The sequence below is a fragment of the Zonotrichia leucophrys genome, chromosome 5 (assembly GCF_028769735.1).
Source record: "Zonotrichia leucophrys gambelii isolate GWCS_2022_RI chromosome 5, RI_Zleu_2.0, whole genome shotgun sequence".
NCBI lineage: Eukaryota > Metazoa > Chordata > Aves > Passeriformes > Passerellidae > Zonotrichia > Zonotrichia leucophrys.
The window spans coordinates 42,084,447-42,110,397 of record NC_088175.1 but is presented as its reverse complement, the minus strand read 5'-3'; the positions used below and the strand labels follow the sequence as shown (position 1 = coordinate 42,110,397).

At 39.7% G+C, this 25,951-nt stretch overlaps 1 protein-coding gene across 1 annotated transcript in view; it reads left to right on the top strand.

Annotated features, from left to right (window-relative positions):
- Positions 1 to 25,951, top strand: part of TRPM5 (transient receptor potential cation channel subfamily M member 5) — a 36,883-nt gene that overhangs the window by 8,831 nt on the left and 2,101 nt on the right. The window contains exons 6-23 of the mRNA XM_064714793.1: positions 1,248 to 1,439; positions 2,780 to 2,882; positions 3,774 to 3,892; positions 4,513 to 4,863; positions 6,937 to 7,068; positions 8,214 to 8,337; positions 9,776 to 9,921; positions 10,666 to 10,778; positions 12,122 to 12,217; positions 14,522 to 14,780; positions 15,946 to 16,064; positions 16,415 to 16,547; positions 18,928 to 19,102; positions 21,054 to 21,222; positions 21,917 to 22,095; positions 22,527 to 22,659; positions 24,598 to 24,670; positions 25,502 to 25,592. Coding sequence (XP_064570863.1) covers positions 1,248 to 1,439; positions 2,780 to 2,882; positions 3,774 to 3,892; positions 4,513 to 4,863; positions 6,937 to 7,068; positions 8,214 to 8,337; positions 9,776 to 9,921; positions 10,666 to 10,778; positions 12,122 to 12,217; positions 14,522 to 14,780; positions 15,946 to 16,064; positions 16,415 to 16,547; positions 18,928 to 19,102; positions 21,054 to 21,222; positions 21,917 to 22,095; positions 22,527 to 22,659; positions 24,598 to 24,670; positions 25,502 to 25,592 — 2,707 coding nt within the window. The remainder of the gene's footprint in view (positions 1 to 1,247; positions 1,440 to 2,779; positions 2,883 to 3,773; positions 3,893 to 4,512; positions 4,864 to 6,936; positions 7,069 to 8,213; positions 8,338 to 9,775; positions 9,922 to 10,665; positions 10,779 to 12,121; positions 12,218 to 14,521; positions 14,781 to 15,945; positions 16,065 to 16,414; positions 16,548 to 18,927; positions 19,103 to 21,053; positions 21,223 to 21,916; positions 22,096 to 22,526; positions 22,660 to 24,597; positions 24,671 to 25,501; positions 25,593 to 25,951) is intronic.

Here is a 25,951-nt window from a genome sequence, read left to right as displayed (position 1 = left end):
TTGTTAACAAGGAAATAGTCTTTGACTTTTATTCCACTTTACTTATCTTTTTTATGCTACTGTCAGTCTAGAAAACCTTTAGAGAGACGTAATTTAACTATAATTTAAGGTTTCCAGGTGCTGAGACTGTGACATGCAAGCTGGTAACTCCTTTCCAGAATAATGACTCCTTTCTGGGGATGTTTTCTAGTTTCAATTTCTTGTATCTTGTCATAACTTTTGTCAGCTGGACTAAAACATGCACTCATATCGTATTAGAAATCTCTGCTTAAACAAAGATTACATCACCTCATGAGCTTGCTTCCTTTCTTTCATGAGAAGCTAAATATTGCAGTGTTTCCTGTATCTTTGGTTTAGAAAAATCCCATGTTATGACATCTAAATCCTCTTTTCAAAGTTTTACAGAACTTTGTGACTGGAAGACAAAAAGTCAATGGCTGGAGATCCTCTAAACTGATATGTGCTGGGAAGGGATGACTAGCCACACTTTTTTAGAATATCAACTTCTTAAATGGATTTCTTAAAATGGATAATACACATCAGAGACTACAAACAGTTTTAAAAAAAACCTCAAAATCTAAACTAAAGAAAAAAACCCTTGCGCCACAATTGAATCAATGCACTCTTGTACAACTCCAGAGGAAGAAACAGACTGGCAGCAAAGAGACATTTTTGCAATTATGATGCCATAGCCTCTGCTCTCCTCTCTCAACAACCTGCCTGACTCATTCTAATTGCACAAGTAATAGAATTAGTAGCCTTTAACTCTTGTAGTTGCTATGATTCAGTGTTTTTTTCCTGTAGCTCAATGTTGTAAACCCAGAGGCAAATTCCTGATTTTCAGAACATATTGCCAGGTTTAGCAGACAGGAAAAAAAGCCTATACAAAAAAGCCTGCAGATAATTTCTGTACAGGGTTACTCCCTTGCACTTGACTGTGCTGAAACAGAGACTTCAGGGAAAAAACAAAAAAAGTCAGGGTCAAAGAAATTTTATGCATTGTTTGTCCAAATTGCGTTGCTTAGCTACTCAGGAGATGTGTCATGAAAAGAAGCATAGTCAGAGGCCATACATGAATGACCTGCTACAGAATTCAAAAAATCCTAATAGCTTAGAGGAGTCTGGACTGATTCCATAGTGAATCTGATTTAGGTACACATTTATTCCTGGTTTGCTAGAAGTTCTTCTCTTGAAAAACATTTTCTTTCCACTTATGAATTTTAAAAACATCTTATTTTAAACTACAGAGAATTTGCAGCGGGTTGGAAAATTCTGCTCCCTGGCTTATCTTAGCAGGGTCTGGAGGTACAGCAGACATCCTAGCAGCATTCATGAATGACCCACAGCTTATCATGCCAGAAGCTGTTGAAAAGCAATTTAAGGAGAAATTCCCTGCAGAGAGCTTCTCGTGGAAGGACATTCTCCAGTGGACAGTGACGGTGAGTTCACAGTTTGATAAACCGTCATGTTTGATAAGCCATCATGTTCACAAAGCCATCCCCTAACACTTGCAGCTTTGGTAGCCCCTTCAGTACAGGTTTGGCAAGAAGCTGCTCAGAAGTTTTGGGAACTCCAGTGCTTTGCCACTGATGCCATAGAATGCCTCTCTAGCATTAAAAATCAAGTGGTCATTTGATCACGCAAACTGCTCTGTTGCCCCAGGAATTCACTGAACACTGAGGGCTCTGTCCTTCCTCAATTACTTCCTCAAGTAACAGCCAGCACCCAAGAACCCGACAGTCCTCCTGTGGGACACCAAGCATTATTTATATCCACAGCTGTGCAGCCTGTGCATCTGTGACAGAAGAGACCTAATTCATGACCTACAGCTGTTAAATGGAAACCATGCTGTGGATAAGCATGAATAAATTAAGTAGAATGAAGCGTGCTTAGAAATGATCCTATCTATTGTTATAGGATAACTGTTATTACCAGTTACTTGTTCTTTAAGTATCATTGTTCTTAAAACACAAAGACAAAACAGATTCAGAGATCTTCTTTACTCTTTGTCTTGGGGCACATTTGCACAAGCCTTTTAGGAACAAATGCCCACTCTGAGATTGCCCTTGTGTGAAGAGCACTGTGTGCCTCTGAGATAAACCAAGTCCTCCTGACCTGGCTCACCACTTATTCTTTGCATTCCCTGCCATAATCCTCAGCTTTAAAAATTCCTCATATTAATTCCATTAGGAAGAACTTTACCAATCACTAACAAAAGGGGATGAAAAGCACCTGGAAGCAATATTGCCAGAGGCTCACAAAGTCTCAGTGCAGCTGCACTGTGAGAAAGAAAACTCAATAAATAGAGAAGCAGAAGGAAAGATAAGAGTACTGTATATAAATATTTGAGGACTTCTACTCAGAGAAGAGTTAGAGACTTTGCTTTTAAATAAACAACTCAGAGAGCAAAACTTAAATGTCAAAGCAGGATGAGGTAAAATGAAACTAATGTTATGCTGGCTATAACGTGACTTTGAGTCAAATAAGAATGTAAGTTAAGGAAGGATCTTTTAATTAAAGCACTGGATCTCAGAATATCCAAGTTCTATTCCTCCTATCCTGGTAAGGTCACTCAGAAAAGGCAGTAAAAATTCCCCCCCTTAGAAGTTATTTATATATGGGAAACAAGTAATATTGGCCTGCTTCCCAAACCTCAGCTTTACAACTAGAATGTAAATTTTTGGGAAATACCATCTGGGTGATCTCTCCTGGGCATTTGGGCACTATTGTGCATCCAAAGGACACTGTGTAAAATGACTTTTGTTTCGACTCCAAACAGATTCAGAATATTATTTCACACCAGCATCTTCTAACTCTGCACAACTTTGAGCAAGATGGTTCAGAAGAACTAGACACAGTCATTTTGAAAGCCTTAGTAAAAGGTGAGATACAATAAGCAAACATTGTAATGTTTGTCTTACTTGACTTCTATGCCATAAATATATTTCCTCTTTTTCCAGTGCAAATTCAGTTGACTGTCGGATCAGATATAATTTCTGATGCTCTATTCTTTTGTTTGTTTATTGACAAATTAACTGTGGCAGTTACTGTAACTCTTGTGATCTTCCTTTAAACTAGTGTTTGCTTTTAAATTTCATGCTATTGTATGGTTCTATTTCAGCCACCCCTTTATTTCACTGCTTGCTTCTCTTAATAACATAGGCTGTAAAAGAACTGAAATATACTGGAGCAGTATATTATTCCAATTAAACCATAAAAGAAACCTCAATGAAAACAGAACCAAAACCCACAAGCAGACCAAAACTACCTTTGTTTCAGAAACAATCCAGTTCTCCTATAAGAAATCTCCACTATATCTTCAGAAAGAATACATTACTTGTGCTGCCATCTATTTCAGTTTCTGTTAACTTAATGGTTTCTGTTAACTTAAACTTAGCATGGGAGCAAAAGAAGAAAAAAGACATTCTGTTCCTGATGTGCCAATTGACACAAGACAAAACCAACAGCCAGACCTGTCCCCTGCTTTCTGCAGGCCAGAGTCCCTCTTAATACCCAACAGCCATTAATGCTTAATGCTGTTAATAGGGTTCATCTAGAAAAAAATAACATTTTTGAATATTAATGCTTCTTAATTTAGGAAAACATTGCTGTGAAAGGTTTCTGGTTAAGCAACCCACAGATTTGTGACAGCTGAAGGAGAGTTTGCATTGCTAATCAAAGTACCAATACTATATTAAACTCAAACATAACTGTAAAGTCGAAACATAACTGTAAAGTACTGACTTTATTTGCATTTCCTATTTTTTTTCCAGCCTGTAAAAGTCAGAGTCAGGAGGCTCAGGAATATCTGGATGAACTGAAACTGGCAGTGGCCTGGAATAGGGTCGACATTGCTAAAAGTGAAATATTCAACGGTGACGTGGAGTGGAAGGTACCAGGCTTTTTTGTCTTAGAGGGCACTCAGTGTATGTTCCACTGTGTACAGGACACTGGAGCATCCCAAAAGATTGCTTCAGTTTTTATCACTACCTGCACACTCTACTGAGAGATTGGGCGGGGGTTTATACTTCCTGAGGCTGTTTGTTGTTCTGGGCCCCTGTATGATAATGGCTGAAGACAGAAGAATAACTCAGTGGTCATCATCCCTTTCTTGAGCTGTTTGAGACCAACAATCTTTCTCCCCTTCTATACAGACCTTTAAAGCAAACAAACCAAAGCACAAAAAGCAGGGAAATATTACTGTAAGAAGGTGGCATGAAGAATGTCACTGTTTTCAGCTGCTGTACAAATACCCAGTGTGGTAGGTATCTCACACCGAGTCCTACAGCACACAATTTATGTTGATGTTGTAACATTAATGCTGGCACTGACATTTTGTCAGAGAAAAATGAAGAGAGTTCCACCTCTTCCTCATTGTACTCACTGTTGACTGGTGGAAGACAAAATGTGCCTGTCCTCATGTTAAATCTAAGCTCTCTCATCATCCATCCATTATTAACCCTCAAAGTTTCCTTTTTTGGTTTGGTTTTTTTTCCTCTTTCATCAATCTAGTCCTGTGACCTGGAGGAAGTGATGATGGATGCTCTAGTCAACAACAAACCAGAATTTGTGAAGTTATTTATTGACAATGGGGCTAACATATATGAATTCCTGACCTACAGTCGTCTGCAGAGACTCTACTGTTCCATTTCTCAGAAATGTCTGCTCTATGAGCTTCTCCTGAAGAAGCATGAAGAAAGCAAACTGACCTTGGCAGGGCGCGCTGGTCAGCAGCAAAGTGACCAGAAGGACACCTGCCCCCTCTTCACTCTCACTGAGGTCTCCAGAGTTCTCAAGGATTTTCTTGATGATGCATGCAAAGGTTTCTATCAAGATCTCAGACATGAAGGCAAGAAGAAATCTGTGAGTCACAACTCTGCTTCATTGCTCCCCCTCCAATTTAGAATTTGTACAATCTTAACTAGGTCTAGTCTTTGGGGTGGGGCAGGGAACAGCTTTAGTTAAAGATGTATGGGGAATACAAATAAGATTTACATTTACTATGGAGTAATCAGACATAAAAATAGTGGTCTGCTTTTCTTGTACAGAATTTCAAGAAGTAGTACTGGAAAGGCAATTTTCTTTTTAGGAGAAAGAAAAGCAGGCAATGGAGATTTTCAATCCCAGGTCTAAAAATGGTCACCTTTGTACACAAAACTATTCTCAGATTTATACTCTGTACAAGTAGACTGATCTCAGATATTGATATTCAGTAATATCCAGTATTTGATATTTGCCTTTAGATAATTTTAGTCTTTTTAAGGAGTGCCAGAACACAGAGCAAGAAATAGGCACAATTATGTGATGTGGCCCTGGCAAGTGTGCTGGCCAACTTATGACAAGGAGAATATGTGATGGGGGGACCAGGGTGGAATGTCTATAATCCACAGTGGTGCAATAGATGCATCATCATTTTTGCATTTTGACAGTGTATTTAACATTAAAACTCCTAGGTACCAAAGTGCTTGCAAAAGCATCAAAAATAAGTTTGGGTGCAAGGTTTCAAAACAAAGATGCATAAAGAATTTTCACTAGAGTTCAGTTTCTGACAAACTAAACAAATTAAGCCTTTTGGTATTTGCCAAGTTCTAATTACACCTAAAAATCTGTTAAAACTAGAAACCAATTTAAAAAAAAATCTTGATACGTTCAATTACTTTTACTTTGATAAAGCCTAGCTAAATTAATTAGTAGTATGAAAAGTTAAGTTTGAATGTACTTAATGTTTCTTCATTCACAAGGATGAACAACTTGAGACAATACCTCTGAAGTCACCAAGCATACTCCAGACTTATAAACTTGCCAGAAATAAATTTTGCCCCCAGAACCTCACTTAACCTTTCTGGCATTTGGCACAAGTGAGCTAAAGCCCAGTGCTGTAGATAAGGCCCAGGTCAGAGATCAGTTCCTGCTGCCTACTCACTTTTTCCTTTTAAAGCTTCTTCCCATGGCTGAATCCCATTATCACTGGCAACAGAAAAAGCATCACAGTACTGGGAAATTAGCATCACTGCTGCCAAATTGTGTGTCTTTTTTCAAGTTAGGAAATAGTGGTTACAAAATCAGATGAGGCTTTTAGGGTATCTTTGTCTCCTGCAAGGCTTTCAATGCAATTTAATTGATTCAATAGCTCACTACAAACTGAAGAAACACCCCCCCCACCCAAATCCCCCAAAAGTGCCATTAAAATAAATTTTAACAGAATCCCATCATTTACATTTTTTAAAAATGTATTCTCACAAAACCCTGTTTAAATGAAAATAAATATACCCTGGCTGCTTCTAACCAACACAATTGATAAAAAGGTAGTTATTTTAAAATATACTTAAAATTCAGAACTTGACCTAAGTGGCTACACCACTTCCTCTAGACTATTTTATTATCAAGTGCTAAAGGAATAAGCAGTGTTCTACTTAAACTGCTCTCTGCATGAGGGAAAGGTTTCTCAAAGGAAGGACTAAAAAGGGGTATTGACGTACTCTATTCTTGTCCTATACAGGCCTTGGCGAGATTTATTTCTGATGAAATGAAATGCCTTTTGTTCCCTTTTCTCTGAAGCCTTGTTCTCTGTGGCAGCAGAGGAGAGTCAGATATAATTGAAGGCAAGCTCAGATTAGTTAATCACAGGTTTGTCTTGTCTGATATTACACACCAGTGGTGAAAACCCCAGATTCAATAAAGCCCATGAAAACTTTAGCATTGGCTTCAATGGAGCCACCATTTGATCCAGAATGTTCTCACACATATTGGGTTATATTTGGGACATATAAAAGGATCCTTTAATTTGGTACAGAATGAGCTTTAATTACCTCTTGGTCCTACTGGAAAGTCAAAGAAATGTGAAGTAGCCAGTGAGGCTGAGAGCATCTTAGATTGTGTCATTTGCATGGAGTGAGACTGCCAACCAGATTTTGAATTCTTCAAACCATATTTCAGGACAAAATGAACACAAAGGGATTACCTGGGCCCTTGGACATGAACCAGAAAAGTGAAAATCCTTGGAGGGATTTGTTTGTATGGGCAGTACTACAAAACCGGCACAAGATGGCAAACTATTTCTGGGCTATGGTAAGCTGCGAGCTGTAGCTGCTTCAGGTGAAGTAATGCCATATTTCAAGTTTACGAGATGTTTTTTTGCTCAACCTTGCATTCAGATGACAGATGGGTGAGTTTCCAAAACACGAGCGGTGGCATTTATGGGCCCTTTCATCTCTGCGTGGCTCCTGCCTCGGGGCCAGGGGGAGCAGGTGTAAATCAGCCCTGCTCCCGATGGGTCCCAGCTCCCAGGAGCAGGGTTTGTGCCTCCCACAGTCGGCGATTGTTGGGCCCCGAGCGTGGCCCGAGGGAAGCGGGAGCAGGGAAGCATCTCCAGCTTACGTGCTGGTTGTGTAGGGAGCAGCATGACGTGCTCCAAGGCTGTGCTTCGGGCTGGCATAATCAGCTCCTGTCTCACAAGCCAGCCCTGTCCCCCACATCTGGGAGCCTCCCTGCCCCCATAGAGAGAGAGAGAGCTCTCAGCTCCATCCCTGGCCTTGCAGAGCGGCACATCTGGCCAGAGGCTGCCGGGCTGTGTGCGTGCACATTGGCATCTGCTCCGGGCCAGGGCTGCGCCTCTGCCAGCTGGGCTCCCTCCTCTCTCCTGCATCCCTGCCCCAGCACAGCCATGCTGGAGCTATCTCAACACAGGGAGAATGTGTTGCTCTCTTTCCAAGGCATATTGTTCTCCTTTCTGAGCTCGATTGCTACGCCAAATCAGGTCCCTCTAAGAGCCTAGGCCAGAATTCTCCAGCCTTACAAAGCACAAGAACTACCAGTAAAGAATCATGGCATAGTTTGGGTTGGAAGTGACCTTAAAGATCATCCAGCTCCAAACCCCAGCAATGGGAAGGGACACGTCCCACTAGACAGGTTTGCAGGGACACCTCCCACTAGACAGGTTTGCCCCATCCAGCCTGGCCTCAAACACTTCTGGGATGAGGCATCCACAACATGTGGTTTTAATTCTCAAATATCATCAAAACTGCCAATATGATCATCATTTTTGGCTTTCAAGTCTGTTTTGGAGGGAAGATTTTTCTTGAAAGGCATGAACTTTTTGCTGTTTGATGTGTTGCACAGTGCAACACACCGAACGTGCATCATAGTGTTGCATTTCCCCGTTCAGAAATGCCCTCCAGTGGAGGGTGGCAGCAGTGCCCCTTTCAATTCCACAGGGTCAGGAGGGTGTAGCTTCAGCTCTGGCCGCCTGCAAGATCCTGAAAGAGATGTCCCGCCTGGAGACGGAGACCAAAGCAGCCTGCATAATGAAAGAGGCCAAGTATGAGCAGCTCGCTGTGGGTAAGTAATGGCACTTTTTGAATGGCATTGAAAATTTATGAAGGAACTGCCATTGGAAGGCAAGCAAGTGAAAAAAAATACAGTTTCAGTCGTAAAAGGTCAGCTGTCATGAATAATTTAACAGCCTTGCAGCACAGGCAGTCCCAAACATTCAGATACAGAGGAAAGATTAAAAACCCACTCATTTTGGGAAAATCTATGTTCCAAGACAGGCCCCCTAGGATGCACAGATACTCTCCTGCTGCTTGTTGGTATTTTAATTGTCTGGTCTTAGTACAAGGTGCGTCACAGTCATGTGTAAGATAGAATAGCCAAAACACTTCCAGGCTCACAGCAGCCTGCTCTTCCTGCAATATCAAGCTTGCTCTGTAAGGGCCACTAGAGCAACAAGTTTTAAGTTTTGTCATTGCAGCTAAAAATAATTTGAGATTACCTCACCCAGAAGAGGGCCAAGTGCACTGCAAGCTGCAGTGAGGCTCAGGCTGGTTTTGCAGCAGAGGAGATGCCCCTCCCTACAGCAGTCAGATCCGGCATCCGCAATGCTGGAACGCTGAGCCCTCGCCCCTCTGCTCGCTGCAGGAACAGATGTCTGCACACAAGCTCCTCTGCTGACCTGACTTCAGCCCAATCCTCACCTTCACTGCTCTGAGGAGAGGGCTTTAAAATGTGCCCCACATGGAAACAAACACAGGGGCTCCTCTTCCTTTGAGGCAGTTCATCCAGCAGCTGAAGGCTCATGCAGGCGTTGCTGCATTATTTACACAGAGATCACATTTTCCCTTCTTTTCACATTATTTACAAAAATTAAAAATGAACTTCTCATATAATCACAGGGCTCGACTAATTTAATCATGGAATTATGAGGCCTAGTCCAATACACAGAATTTCTGCTTCTCAGCTTTGATAAGTATTAGATCAGATCCTCAGTTTTAATTTCTGGCCTGGACTATGCAAAGCAAACTTTCTTTAAGAATGATAAATACCACATGAACTAGAAAAGATGTGTATACATAATTTTAAGTGCACTTGACCTTCTTGCCCAGCCTCACAGTGTAGCAAGGTGTAGGCTGGCTTGGGAAAGGTACTGAGATAATCAAGTGACTCAGTAGAATGGAAGAGACATGAGAAGTCAGAACTTGTCTAATGAGAACATCTTCATTTTTTTTTTTTGACTCATTAAATTTATCCTTGTTTCTAAGCTCCAGGACCAGTTTCTCTGGAAACAATTATGCCATAACACTCCACCAAGTCTAATATTATTTTATGTCAAGTAGTTCTGTCTCAAGATGAAGGATTTGTTGCCTACAAGACAAAGCTGGGCTGCTTATCTTCTTTAGTCTGTTCAGGAAAGTGAGGACAGCATGACAGCTCATCCTTCAAAGAGTAAGAAGATCACCCAAGAGATGTATTTTTTGTCTGTGTTTCCTTCATATGTCAGAACTGTTTAGTGAGTGCTACCACAACAGTGAGGAGAGAGCATTTGCTCTGTTGGTGAGGAAAAATCAGTACTGGAGCAAAACCACGTGCCTTCAGCTGGCCACAGAAGCAGATGCAAAGTCTTTCTTTGCACATGATGGTGTCCAGGTAAGTTTTACACGCCTCCAGGCCCTTAAGTTGGGCATGGGAGAGGGCAATACAGGAACTGAACAACCCCAATGAAAGTATTCCCCCGAGAACCATTTTTCAGAGAAGGGACTCTTCTCTCCCCCTAGCAACAGGCAAAAAGGACATTATACCATGTCCTTGCCAAAACAGCACAATTCCCCTTTCCCCACTTCTCATCCAGCTGGCACACAGACCAGTGTGCTGAGGAGAAGGTTTAGCCCTTAATCCATCGTGTGCTTTTTTTGCTTTTTATTCCTTTCTTGCTCGCAGAGAAGCATCAGAAAAGCACTATAAATCTGCCTGGGGCATAATGAAGCTGCTCCAAGATGTGAGGTAACTCTTTGTTCAGATTCAAGAGAGAGCTCACTGATAAAAGTTAAATTAAATTACTATTCAGCTTTGCTCTCACAACCTGCCTTCTCTCTGCATACACAAAGCTAAATTAAGAGTGATGCTGCTTTTATCTCCCAGTGCCTGACTTGGGCTTCCTTAGTACTACAGATGTTGCTTAATTCCATTTGGCTTGCTGCTCTTTCCACTGGTCTCCAAATAACTCTTTGCCTACTCCACATCTGCAGAAGGACACACAGAGACCCTGTTTGCTCTGAAGCTGTGAGGTTTCCAGAGCATTCACTGTTTTAGGAGTCACTGAACATAGGTGTGCTTCATCTGCAAGTATCTTTTTGTGGTATTAAAGCCATCTCTTCTCTTCTTGACTTTCAGGCCTTCCTGACAAAAATATGGTGGGGAGACATGTCTACAAGCACACAGATCATCAAGTTAATCTGTGCATTCTGGTGTCCCTTCCTAATCTATACCAATTTCATATCATTCAGGTATAAACAACTATTTGAGTGCAAGAGATAAATAAGTAAGTGATGAAAAATAAGCCATAAAAATATTCAGACTCAAAATTTCTCCCTAAAGTGATTAAAACAGTAGCATCACCTAACCAAATAATTTTTCTATGGTGCTGAGTGATTTGTGTGTCCTGTTACATACTTAAAAGATCAATGCCATGGTTTCACAGAGATCATTCTATTTTGCACAGTCCACAGGAAAGCCTGTTGGAATTCTGTAAGCTCCAGATTCTACACAGCAATGTGCAGAATATCTGCAGCTGTAGAACCATTTGTTTTTAGATTTAGAGATGCCTGGCTCAAACCTCAGTATCTTATCCAAGGAAAACAGCCATCACAAAGCAGTGCTGTCAGCCACAAGCCTTGATAATCACAAGTCAAGCTTAAAACCATGGGACTGACATTAAATTATCAATCAAAATCAATTAAGATTTTCAAATTCAGTGCCTTACAATCTTAGATTTTCTTGAAAAAGAGTCCATACACTATAAACATCAAGAAAACAAAACAAAACACCCTGCACTACAAAAATCAACCAACTAAATAAAATTAAAAAACAGAAAAGAAAAAAAGATCAGCCAATCTGCTCAGGTGGTCATAAAAATTATGGATCTGAAACTTTAGGAAAACCTCAAACATTCAGAGAATCATAAACAAATCATAAGAATTAGCAATAAGAAATGACATGTTATTATGAAATACATGTTTCTTTACTCTTAAACTACATAAAAAGCAAGAGGAAAACTTGTTTGGCAATGCTGATTTAAGATTTGCCTTCTGCTAGTGTCACTAAAGGTGATCTTCTGGCTCCCAAATTCATTTAATGTGATATTTTGTCAAAGTTTTCGTGGAAAGGTTTGAATTATTATACATAATCAAAGCAATTCTTTCCAAATTTCCATATTTTTGCTTCCTTTCCCTGGAAATGCAAGAACTGCCACATGTCCCCCACTGCTTCTGGCGTCTCTCTTCTTAATTGCTACTAAGAGTAACTAGGAATGGAACATTGAGCAATTCTCCTCTAAGGCTGATTGAGGAGTTTACTTCTGCTCAAATCCTAACTAGTTTGAGGAAACCGAGCATCCTGTTCCATTTTTGTGAAGCACACCAATTATCACTGCTCTGAATCTTGTGGGTGACTTCAGCCTCCTCCTTAAAAAAAAACAGAATTTGTAAAGATAAATTTTATGCCCTATTTAATAGCTCCCAGCAGAGCAGATCCCAGATAAGTACATGCTAGCAGTTCTGTATCAATGTCAATTCAGTAGTGAAAAATGGCTAAGCACCATCTTTTAACTAATGAGTTTATTCCCTTACAGTGAGGAAAAACAATCAAAGAATGAGCCAGTGCCATTCAGAGAGCTGGACAGTTTGGATTCAGAGAGTACTCTGTTCTTCTCCAAGGAAGAAGATAGGTAAGTTTAAAACCATCAGCTAATGTAGCTTTTATGAGAACAGTCAAAGAACAGGACACTTCTTGTGTATTAGTGACTATCATCCTTAGATCATCAGTTAATGCTCTAAGGAGCAGCTGAAGGGCCAAGAAAGTCATTACTCCTCAGGAAGTGCCCTTTGATTACTGCTGTCGTTGCTCTCTAAAAGGAGTATAGGAGAACAAACAGGGATATAGCACTGCTTTAGGGAGATACTAGTTTAGTTTTTCTGAGCAGGTCAATTTCTACAAGAAATTAAGAACAAAGAACAAGGAATTTACTTGGGAATCAAATAGCATTCCCTGACATTCCCATCAGCTCATGATGATTAATACCCAATGGATTTTAGGAAGTTATCAGATTACTGAGCTGAGGAGAAATAAGGTTCTCAGCAAAACCTTGCATCACTGCATACATTCTTACAAAGATGCACTTGCACCCATCAGTACCAGGGAATTTTACACCGAGTCACCTTCTCACACTCTTAATTTATATTTAACAGATGAGCCCCAAGGAAGCCCCTTATGAGTTAGAGGGAGCATCACATAAATGGGTAACTGAGCACAAAGGTTTTTTCAGTTGCTTGTGGTCAGGCAGATCTTTGATTCAGAACAGAATCCTCCCTATACCTCTACCACACGCTTATCACCAAAACCTGGGAGACCACAAGGACTTAAGTCGGGATAAGTAGACTTTTGACTGGCACAAAGTCCTCTTAATGGCTATATAGCCACTTAGTTTTTCCATGATTTAAAGAGAACTCCAGAAACGTGTGACCAGTGGTAGAGAAGAAGCATCAGCAGCAGTACAAAGTCCTGGACCAAGTCAGAGTTATTAGGTTCTATTTTTACCTCTGGCATTTAACTGCTAGTATATTGGAGAAAATCATTAGTTCTTCTCTCTCCCTCCCTAACCTATAAAATAGGTGTAAAAGCATCTGCCTCTTGGGAGCTATTTGTAAGCAATATCATAAAGCACTTCCATATCCTGAGTGCAGCATGGTTTGGTCATTATATTCCATGTTCCAATTGTTATTATCCTAGCAATTTATTTTAACAAAGAGGCTCTCTCCATCCCAGATCTATTTCAGCATCTTGCAGTAAAGCTGCAATTATCTGTTTATGACATTAGCCTGTTACCATGGGAATGTATCTCATGATGTCGTAAATTGAGAGGTCGTACAGAATCAGGCATATAGAAAAGATTGGCCACAAAGAGAACTTCTCCCTTATAACAAATGTATTTAATAATTAGCAAGATTGTCAGAGGAAATTAAAAACCAGAGACGAGTCATTGTTTATTTTCTGTGAGGTGAAATTGAAAACATACCCTAGTGTGCACATCCTTTGTTGGAGATCAAACTTCTCAGAGTAAGAATCACAAAATTAAAGGTCCAATAACATTCCTAGTTTACACAGGAGAGCATTTTATGTGGAAACAAATCCTCACACAAAGATCAAATTGCTATCAAACTTGCATTTTCTGCACAGGATATTTTCCATTGCCAATAGATACCACCTCATGTTCCAAAACACAGCAAAACAGCTGTAAGTGTACAGGTCAAATTTCCCTTCAGTTACCAAAATACTTGCGTCATTCCACACCACTCAAAGACTACCTTAGTACATGTTTTATGAGGTCAACTCTTTTGCTAAAAGGCTTCTATATTGCTATTTTGCAACTTACTCTAATTTAATCACCATGGGCAAGATGCCAGTTATGCAAAACAGCGAGGTATTCTTCAGTGGGTCTATCAGATTCCAGCAGGGATAGTCAAGAAACACAGGCTTAACACGATCCAGCACTTAGAGACCGGGTCAGAAGTTCAAAGTCACAGCAACAACAAGAACTTCCACAGACAAACACTGCAAGAAATTTTAAAGCCAAAATAATGAAGAACTGACTCACAAAAATTCATTGGCATTTTTCTTTTCTATTATTTAGATTTATAAAGGCCAATTAGCCTTCCTCCTCCCCTTGTGCATTTTCTGTCCATGCAGAACACAATGAAGCTTACAAAATAAAATTAATACAACTAAACTCTAATAATAAAAATGCTCACATAATTCTGATGTGACTTTGTTTTTCGAAAACTTCTTTTTGATTTGAAGTATTTCTGCTATGGTAATGTGATTGCTCTGACTTCTACAGCCTTCCCCCTTGGCCAGCCCCAGCATCTGCCTTTTACTATCTTACAAGAAGCTTTATATAGAATAATATTGAGCCTATTCCCATGAACTAATTTTAGGAGATTGTCACCAAGCATGTATTCTTTTTGGTTTGCAGAGGAAATGACACATTGGAGAAACAGAACCCTTCTGCAAACACAGCATGGGCCATATTCATATTTACCCGGTGGAGAAAATTCTGGAGTGCCCCTGTAACTGTGTTTATGGGGAATGTTATCATGTACTTTGCTTTTCTCTTTCTATTTACTTATGTCCTTTTACTGGACTTTAAACCACCTCCACCTCAGGGTCCATCTGTTAAAGAAATTATGCTCTACTTCTGGGTGTTTACCCTTGTCTTGGAAGAGATCCGACAGGTGAGTAACCTGTATCACCTCAGTGCCAACACAGCAAAAGCTCCAGCAATACTTGCAATGGATTTACAATCAGTACAGCTGTACAAGCTTGGACATTTCAAGTGTCAGGTGCACAGAACAACACAGAACTTACCTTATCCTAAACATCTTCCCTCTTTCCCCCAGAGCAAGCTCTTCCTCCACCATATAAACCTACATCTCTACCTCTGTTTTTCCATCCTACTGCAGCCTTAGCCAAGTCAAGTGGGCTGCCAGCATTCAGATATTCTCTGCTTGGTAAAGTCCCTCTCTGATTTCACTGCACAGAACTAGGTCTTCCCACCACAAATAATATAAGTTGGAAGTTATAGTCTACACCTGGAAACACAGCAGACAGCTCTACATCCTTTTAGGAGATTCTTCCCTGCTGGAGACTGTTTAAAAAAATCACAAGTAAATAAATTCAGATTATTTGTGGCTTTTCCTAAAATAATTTTCAACTCAAAATATTAGCAGATCTCTTTTGAGCTCACTTTTCTTAAAAACTACCCAACCAAATAAAATCACCAACCCCCAAAAGCCCTCCTTCATTAGTCTGCTACTACTGGTTTTGGGAAGTCCTCAGTTTACAAACTGAAACAATAACAGTGGTGCAAGTGTGTTGCAACTGTGAGTTGCACAAAGCTCTTCTCTTTAGATACAAAAAAAAGCAGTTAGAATCATTTACTCTGAAAGAACCAGTAGGTGTTCATTATTTAAGCAAAAGAGACAGGAAAGTTTGTCACAATTTACTTGAAATTATGCAGCCAAGACCATTAACAGAGAAGAACATGGAAATATCTGGATCAAAGAACGTTTCATTATAAACCTGTAAAACATGAAGACTGCCAGGCTAAAACCCAATTAAGAAAGCCAACTCCTTGCCTAGATAATCAAATTGCCTTCACTGACAATTCCAGCACAGAAATGCCAAATCTGTTCATGCTGTTCATAGCAGTGCCTGGAAACTGAGCTCTAACTGGAAGCTGTATTGTTTAACTGCTTTTTTCCCCCCCTTATTACACTCATAATTTGTTTTTGCTCTTTGCAATGAAAGAGAAAAAGGCAACAGGTATTCTGTTAAAACTCAGAAGGAAATAGTGAAAGTGGAAAGCTATCAATACCAATGGTTATTTCTCTTTTTCAGAGTTTCTATACAGATGAAGACACAAATTTAATGAAAAAATTCAAACTGTATGTGGAGGATAACTGGAATAAATGTGATATGGTGACCATATTCCTCTTTATAATTGGGGTAATCTGCAGGTATGTATTTGCATCAGTAGCAAGGGCTGTGTATACCAACTGACAGCTGAGTCTCATGTGCATGAGAGGACAGGCTCTAACATTCATTTTTACAGGCTTTGAGATGTGCTTCTGCAGTAGGAGCCTCTAAAATTGATATATTCAAACACATGTACTGAAAAGCTCTGCTTTGTTTGTTTTCGGAAATCCCTTTTACTGAAAGTATCTTATTTTCCATTATTTGTTAATAAGTCTTATTGAAGTCAAGAGAGAGAAAAGAGTGTTCCTGCATCTTTTGGTTATTTCTCTTCACTGCACAGACATTAGCAGTACTTGCTGAGAGTTGATATTTCATTCCATGTCTTCTGCAGGATGCTAAACTCAGCTTTCCAAGCTGGCCGTACAATACTTGCCATTGATTTTATGGTGTTTACACTTAGACTTATCCATATTTTTGCAATTCACAAACAACTTGGACCAAAGATCATAATTGTGGAAAGGATGGTAAGTGTGCAGTTTGTCTCAGATAAATACTTGTGACTTCTAAGATATGGAGGCACATATCTTGTCTTTAGAAAGGAAATAACTTTATAATCTGTCTTTATTTTACATTTTTAAGGTCTGTCATTTTGCATATTCCTGTATTCTATTATAGATGGAATGTTTGAAGTAGATCCTTTCACACACCTTTTACTGCACCTCTGTGCAGTAAACTGGTCCCAATTTACTAATCCTTGTATCTTACCTAATAATTTATCCTCAGATGTGGCTAACAAAGAGCAATCTTTGCCTTACTGCTATTCCTCCTACATCCTAAGCTGTGTGCATCCAGGGCAAAGACCTCAGGCAGACGACAGGCCACGTACAGAAGGGCTGGGCTTCCAATAAATGACTTGGGGAAACAAATCATGTTTTTTTTCAGCAAGTGTGGAAGGAAAAAAATATCAATGAAAATGGATAGTTACAAGTTCCCTACAGGAGTTATTCTTACTTGTACTTTTTAGCTCCCTGTTACAATGAAAACATATTAGTACTTTGTGAGCAGATGTTGGAAGATGTTGATGAAATATTTTTATTTATTACTGCTCTCCTGCAAGAAACAAGACATTTGGATTACAGTTACTGTGCTTGGGTATGCATTAGTATGTTGAAATAGCTTTTTATTTAGGCATGTTAATCCTCCAGGTCAATTAGCTCATGCTAACTGATTAATAGAGTTCATCTAATTGTAAGTACCATTACAGAATCTACAAATATTTGATTTGTGACTCACAGCAGAACTCAGTAAAAGCTCTACAGTCTAAACAATCCTATACATTGAATAAACATAACTACCAAGCTATATGGATTTGTCTACAAATGCAATACCTGGAACTCTAAGATGACATTTGGTTGGACTAGCAAAAGGGTAGATGGCAAATAAATATTTGTTCTTGTTCGTTATCCAGCTTATGGCATTAGCAGACCTGTATTGGGAGAGAAGTCAGAGCTACAGCTCCCAACCCTTCCTTTGCTGCCTGCCAGGCTAAGCCAGGCCTTGAACAGTCCTACCTGTGCCCACTCTGCAGGCACCTGAACTCCTGCAAGATAACACTGGGGTTGGGAAGATGCAAACGAGAACATAAACAGCAGCCTAGAAAAAGCCCCACCAGGGACCTTTCATCTTTGCCCCGCCCAAGCCAACACAATGCCTCAGCTTTGGTATTTCAGTGTTGAATCCTACATCAAAGGAAGAAACAGCGAAGGTTACCTCAGTAAATGAAACCTGCCTGAAGGGTTCAAGGGTGTTCTAGCAAAAACATTTCCCGTACTTTAGAGAGAAGCAATCCCAGATGATCTCTTACTGTCTTTTCCCTTCATACCCTTGCTACAGATTTGCTGAAACAGGTCTGGTAATTGCTAAAATTCCAGAAAAATACTCATTTCCACAGAGACTGCAGATTGGAAAAAAATAGTTCCAGACTTGTCACCACTCTCCCATCACCATGATACCATTACAGCTGTGCAGCATTCCTAAATTTTAGATCATCCAGAAAACAAAAAAGATCAATGGAAGTCAGACATCAACTCTGTCTTGCCTGGCTTGGAGATGATGTTTCTTATCAGAACTGCAAATAACATCCTGGAGCTCTGAAATGCCTATGCTTTTGGGTAACTGTACAATCCAATAATCTAATTGAAAGGAATCTACAGTCCCTAATGAACTCTGTCAGATCAGATGGGGAGAGGATGAAGTGTTCCTCTTCCACCAGGGAAAAATTATTGCACTTGATATTCATATTAGATTTTTTTTTTAAGTAAGTGTTTTAGGATTCAATTACTTCTGCTTCTGTAGAGAAACACAATGTTTAAAAGCAGGAAGCCCCAAAAAGAATCTTTCAGATGCATCACTTAGCTTGAAAACTGAAGACAGAAGGAACCTGATCCTTGCAGCCTTCACTGCCTGCTGTATCAGTGGCTCAGTACTCATCAATGAGCATCGACTGCTACCAGGATTCTCTGCTGCAGCAGAACTCTTGTAATTCACAGGAAAGCAGTCCATGGTACTGAGATGGCTCACAGAAAATAGGCACTTAAAAGATAAAATGTGTTTCATTTTTAAATGTTTGATTATTGAAAAGCAAGATTTTTAGTTTAAATGTGTCTTTATCTAAATGAGCTATCAAAGAATGCTTACTACAGGCCAAGGACAATATGATAACAGCAAGGTCAGATGAGGAATTCCATGCATGGAACTGCATCCTAGTCCACCTCCTTTAACCTAAACAAGCTTATAAAGAAACAGAATTATTTGAGTCATATTCATACAGAAAGATTACTGTTCCTTGGCTATGCTATCACAGTCACTGCCCCTCCTTTTCTCCCCTCCCCCTCTGTTTTGTAGATGAAGGATGTTTTCTTCTTTCTGTTTTTCTTGAGCGTGTGGCTCATTGCCTACGGTGTGACAACTCAAGCTCTGCTCCATCCTGATGACAGCCGAGTGGAATGGATATTCAGAAGGGTTCTTTATCGTCCCTACCTGCAGATATTTGGCCAGATTCCACTGGATGAAATAGACAGTGAGGAAACTTCTTTCTCAACTTGGCCATTTTTGAATGTACACTTCTGATGAGAGCATGGAGTCCCTTCCAAGTATTGCCCTTTTTAAATTTTGCTGTTTTAAAATCTCTGTCCTACAGGCCAAAGCTTACACATTACTGTCACACAAATAGTGTATTTGCAAAGAGATAATGGGCATTGTGGAGTTACATTAGAGCATAAGGGCTGGCCCTGTTTAGATAAGCTCTCAGAAATACACAAGGACTTGCAGTTTTAAAGGCTGGCATACCTGCTTTCATTTCAACCCATTTCCTTTCAGTTTAACCTAGACCCAGATAACCCTCTGTAAACTCAAATAATAAATAACAGCACCTCCACACATTTTGGCAGTAGTTTAATGCAACAGTGTTAAAGCAGTACTGCTCTGCCCATAAGCAAACATGTTTTAAAATAAAATTACTCCAGAGCATTTATTTACTCTGGAGATAAACCTGCCCAAATCAAATAAAGCTAGTAATTGCTTATGTGCAGCATGGCAAACAAAACAACATTAAAATAATCACAAGACACTGAAATAATTAGACATAGAAGTTCAAAGGCAACATTTCTGATAGGTAAGCAGGTAAAATAAAGAACAGGTCACCCACCTCCCAGGGAAGCCTGCAGTAACACCACAGCATTTAGCCAGTGCTAAATCTCACAGCAATAATGAAGTGGGAGTCAAACTTGGAGCAACATAAACTAGAACCCAAAAAAGCCATAGACAGAAGCAAACTAGCAAGCATTCTCTCATGCTCCCTGTGCTTAGTAAGAAAAAGCATGTCTTTGAAAGGCCAAAACACCTGAATGACACGAGAGAGGAAAGTGATTCAAGTCCATTTTAAATACCTATGGTGTAAGCATGTACAGCCCAATCAGTCACTCTTGTTTCCATTAAAGTAATTGGAAAGAAACAAATATTTCTGGAATATAATTCAAGTCATTTGCCAAAAAGTCAGGTATAGCCCTCCCAAGAAATGTGTGTTTCTCTCCACTGAAACTCCAGTGGGCGTGTCTACCTGGGTAAATAACTGGTTAGGAGTAACAGAGGAAAAAAGAACCAATTACATGGGCAAATTCCAGAAGGGATTAATTAGTCCTAGGGTCTTCTGGGGCTTATTCTGTTTAACATCTTTATGAAATATATGGAAAGGGAGAGGGGAAATGAGGAGGACAAAATTTGCTGACAAATCTACATCACTGGGTAACAAAGACAAAAACTGACACCTAAGAGAGGCAGAGGAGCCTCATGAGTGCTGAGTCATCAAATGAAATTCAGTGTAGATAAGTATAAGCTAGTGCCCTTGGTGAAAAAATCCCAGCTTGGTGAGCTTTGATATAACCACGTGCTCTAATGAATGTAACCAGGGGGTTATCTGTAGCACCAGGGAAAAGGATTACAGGGAAAAAATAGAGGGAAAAAAAGTAAATATCATTATGCTACTCTAAACTTGTGGGTTTAATTCACAGCTAGAGACAGAATACAGCACTAGGCCTCTAGTCTGATGCAGTAGAACCAGACCTTCCTAACCTCAACCTCAGATACACAAAGCACTTTAAATTTAGAACAAGGAACCAATCCCCTTGCCAACTTTCTCTGAGTTTTCTCTTCCCACCTATGTGCCAGGCATGAGGACACAAGGATGTGGGGGAACACAAACTCAGAGGAGGTTTGATTTTGAAAATTCAAAACCAGTCTAAAAAGGATACAGCCCTTTCAATATAATCCCTTTTATGATGAACACTCCTACAAAGCCAGCTGTGACAGACATCTTGCCCCTAAATGAGCAGCCAAGTCCTAGGGCTGCAGATACCTTGCACAACAATCCAACGTCTTTTTATGTACACAACAATTACACTTTCACAAAACCAAAGGAAGAAACACATTAGGATTTGCCATAACTATTTTTTTTCCTCTATCTTCCTTTGCAGCATCACGAACCTATCCTAGGAACTGCACGTTTAACCCCCTGCAGATCCTGCAGGAGAACACTCCATCCTGCCCCAACAGCTACGCCAACTGGCTCGTCATACTCCTGCTGGTCATCTTCCTGCTGGTCACAAACGTCCTCCTCATGAACCTCCTCATTGCTATGTTCAGGCAAGAGGGATTTCACTACCTATCAGGACAGAGGCTGCAAAGCCTTAAGTGGATGCCCACATTTTCTACCTCACTGCTGGCTATTCCTTTTAAAATACACTTGTAATTTTCCTAATGAATATTACTTGGGGGTTGATAGGCAGAATCCTGTGATCAGACAGCTCTAAAGTTTTCATCATCCTTACTCTGGTCACATGGGAGGCAAGGAGAAAAGAAGCCTCTTTTACTGCTAAAAATTCAATTAAACATGCACAGAAGGGTCTGAGTCCCTGGCTGTGTGGAGCCACAAATCTGCAGGTGCACAGCAGCCTTAAACTTGGCAGGCTTTACAGTGGATGATTTGCACATCAGGGAAATGCTTGTTGTCAACACAGTTAATAATGATTCATTTGGTTGAAGAACTGATGTGGCATGTTTGCTGATCTTTCCTGAGAAAAGTAGAATTATCTTTCCTAAAAAAAGAAATCAAAAATGCCAAACAAAACAAATGTATCTTTTAACATTTGAAGACTGCAACTGCAATTCTGGTAATAGCTAAGAATTTGCGCAAACTTTAGATTAAATTAACGCTACTTGTTGACCTTGCTGTTCTTTTTTTAAAGTAAAATACAGGACTAAATTTTGTTATATTCATCTTTAGCTTCTTGTGGTGAAAAGAGTTACATGTTTTATTCCTCCTCCCCTCAAATTACAGTTACACTTTTCAAGTTGTCCAGGGCAACACAGACATCTTCTGGAAAGTGCAGCGCTACAACCTGATTGTTGAATACCATGGCCGGCCTGCCTTAGCACCACCATTTATCATTATCAACCACATTACTCTGGTTCTCAGAAGGCTCTTCAACAAAATGGAACACAAGAAAAAACACCTGGGTGAGTTGTTAACAAATGTCATCAAGCAACTGTAGAGCCTTACTCTCTCCAAGGACATGGTGCATACACAAAACACAGAGCTAGATGGATTTCCTTAAGCTGAGAGTCACAATTTAGTTTTAACAAAGAGTGCCAGGAGAATACAAACAAAAAATTAAGGTTTATAATTTAAACTACGAACAGTTTCCCACAGTGCATTTCTTGATGCATCATAGTTATTACAACAAAGGCAGCAATATAAAATGGGTTATAGGGATTTGATTTCTGAAGATTTAACAATTTATAGGTTTAAGGAATAGTTGTTTCATTTGCTTCTGAGTTTTACCAATTATTAACCCTAAAAAGACCCCTTCCTTTAGCATAACAACTTTTCACTACTAGTATCAGAGAAAAAGGGATAAAATATAATTCTTATTTTATTTTTCCTACAGAAAGAGATCTTCCAGTGGGCCTCGATCAAAAAATCATAACATGGGAGCTGGTGCAAAAAGAACATTATCTCGTAAACCTTGAGCAAGAAAAGAAAGAAAGCAATGAAGAAAGGCTGAAGGCCACATCTAATAAGTAAGTTATTCTGACTCACAAAAAGAGTAACTTGCAAGCCTTCAGCTTTCAGTGAGTTCAGCATTGATGTTCTTGTAAAGCTTACATAAAGGGTCCAGCTGGAATGCAGTTAGGAAACACAGAGCCATGAAAAAATGTGAGGCCAGCATCACTACAGTGTTAGAGTGTTTGTCACTCCTGAAGTATGTACAATTATAGACCTGCAAGTTCCAGCCAAATCTGTGGCCAAGCTCAAAGAAAATCTTATTCATGAAGAAAATGGTGGAAAAGCAGTTTGTTTTCTACACTGCAGCACACGTAATTTCATCCCCTGTAGGAATACAACACAGACTTCTGAATGGAAGTTTAGGATACCTTGAATTAGTCACAGATGCAGAAGAACAAATACTTATGCTTTTATGGCACAGGACTGAGTCTCCATTCGTGTGCCTCTCTATACTTCCCCACTAGGAATATCACTTGAATTGGTTTAGTCTGATAAAGTGTAAGTCCTAGATTATTATTCAGAGGTTTAAACTTTTAAGTGAGACACAAAGCAGTTATATGCAAGGAGAACAGAAACATCTAAGACAGAGAACACTCCTTTAAGAAGCTTTTAACACATATTCCAGCTGTTTTCTCTTACAATAAAACAGACTTCAAACAGAGGCACAATGGGTGTGAAAGTTACCATAATAAGAAAGTTCTATGGAAATATTCCTGTGCTGTCTGCTTTTTTTCCAAAATAAACCTCCAACTCACAGAATAGCTGGAAACCAGAACAGCATACTTCCATTCTTGGAAAATACTTCTCTCCCTCTAATTCACACAGACCCTTAATTCATAACAATTTAGAATGGCTATATAGGTTTAAACTTGATTCTCACAAGCAGATCACTGACAAACCCCAGGAGTGAGAGCTTTAATTGTTGAGATAATGCAGTAAATCTATGTGCAATTCTTCCAAAGAAAGGGTACTATATCCTTTATATAATAAAGATGGTACATTGTAGGTGAAGTTGCTGGAGGGGAAAAGTGAGAATTCATCTACCTTCACAATATTTCAGGTATAGCAGAGCCAGAGAAACACTGCAAGAGATTCAGATAAACACCACTACCCCCAGTGGTTTTTATTTTTGCTCTTAGGTGGTAGCCACGTGGTTTTGAAATCATAGGAAACCCTCAGGAACTGATTCTTTGAACTTTGGCTGCACTGAACCAATGTCAAAATGCATCAGATGCACCCAGCAGCAGGTCCCACATAGATGGGATTGGAACATTGCCTGTGAGAGGGAAACTTTGAAAGAGTAGCTAGGAGAAACCAGAGAGGGATTTGCCAACCCTATGAGGAATCAGATGCTAGGAATAAGGAACTGATGAGAGAACAGGTGAAGCATGCAGAAAGCATAGGGATAATTCAGCGATTTGGAGGCACCATGTGGAAGCTCCTTAAGCAATCCCTGTGGACTGCAGGGAAAAAAAGGGATTTGACTGTCAAGCCAGCTTCCAGAAATGGAAGTTTGCATAAATTTGAACTGGCTGTTCTCTGTTGTGGCCTCAGTTCTCACAGCAGGACCAGTTTCCATTGGGTACTGATGTTTCCAGGTAGGAAAGACAAGTAGCTCAAAAGGCAGAGCAGCTCCTTTCTACTGCCCTTGATTTCCACAGCAGCTGAGGCTACGTGGCGCTCACCAGAAGCTGAATAGCTGCCCTGACCTGTCAGTTGTGAGTCCTTGGGCACCAGGTACATGAGAGTGTTCCAGAGATGCTGTTCTGCCCAAAAAAATACTTCTGTGAACACCTTAAAAGGACAAAACTTTTAGGGGGCTGTGGGATGTCTAAGCAGCACAGAGCTGCAGTGAAGGGCCATGGGTATAGTAAAGTTAGACATGGTTTGTGTTGCATGATTTCTTCTGAAGCCTCTCCTTTTTGCTCAAGGTGTTTGCTTTGTTTCCACAGGGTGGATAATTTGTCCAAGTATTTTAGTGGATTGAAAGAACAAGAAAAACGATTTAAAGTTCTGGAAGCCCAGGTAAGTAGTATTTTCTAGGCATTTTTATAATCTTTAGAATTTCACCATCTCTCTCTCATTTAATGGTGGTTTGGCAGAACCTACTTAGGGATAAAGGGACAGAAAACCAGATCTATATTATGGTTTCACTTTCCTTATTGCTTCTTGGTGATAAATGTATGTAAAGAAAAATGTCTAAACTCCTGTAGAAAGGAGAAAAGGGAATTCAACATTTCTTGCTTTCTTTGGTAGTTCACTTGAGAATGTTTATTTCATCTGTTAAGGATGCTTCTGGAATGAAATGCTTCACCTCCTCCCCTCCTCTTCTTGTCCTTCTCCTGATATATTCTTTATTTATTTTTTTAATATCAGCTTGGAAAAGACACATATTTTGTCTGATCTGACCTAATCATCTTGTACATCTAATTTTCTTAAGATACCAAGTACCAACACTCAAAAGGGAAGTGTCCAACGTACAATTATGAAATCCAAATAATAGCAGGAAATTCTGTCTCGAGCTTTTGATGACAAACTCTTACAATATAAACAAACAACATTTCTTACCCAGCCTGAAAATGTTAAACCACCTGCTGTGTAGCACAACTCTTATTGTTTTCTTTATCTCTGCAACTCTCCTGTATAATTCTGGCCTCGCTGAAAATTCTTTATCTTAATACTCCTGCTACAGTTTCCTGCTCCCTTCTTATCCCTTTTATAGCTTCCTGAAAAAAGTCAGGCTATACAGGTCCAACAGAAACACACAAGGAATGCTTTATTAAGTTTGTGCCAGCCTGAGGTCTTGCAATATCCTCACAAAAGAGGGCAGGTATTTAATCACTACCTATTTTGTAGATTTGCTACTGTACAGCTGTTATCTCCTCCATGGCAGAAGTTTTAACCAAAACCAACCTCTTGTGCACTCAACCAGCTCCAAACTACACATGTAAGTACTGAAAACAATCATGGAAAAGGTAATTAATACAGCTGAACAATGTAGTTTAAAAATGCAAGGTGGAAAAATAAGATTGGAAAATTACCCAATAAGGAGCTTCCTAGAGGTTATGGGAATATAATCAGGGAACAGAATATTCTTAGTTCAGAATGAAAAAATTACCTTTTGTAAAATACATTTACAAGCCTTGGGCAAGGACTGTCCCTCAGTGAGTTAGAATAATCTAACCCAGCTCAAACATGTGAACAAGTATCTATTTGCAACACAGGATTGCCTTGGGGGTTTCTTGAGTCCATGAGATAATCCTACAGAAGTATTACAAAAGTATTTAAAATGCAAAGCAATAATAA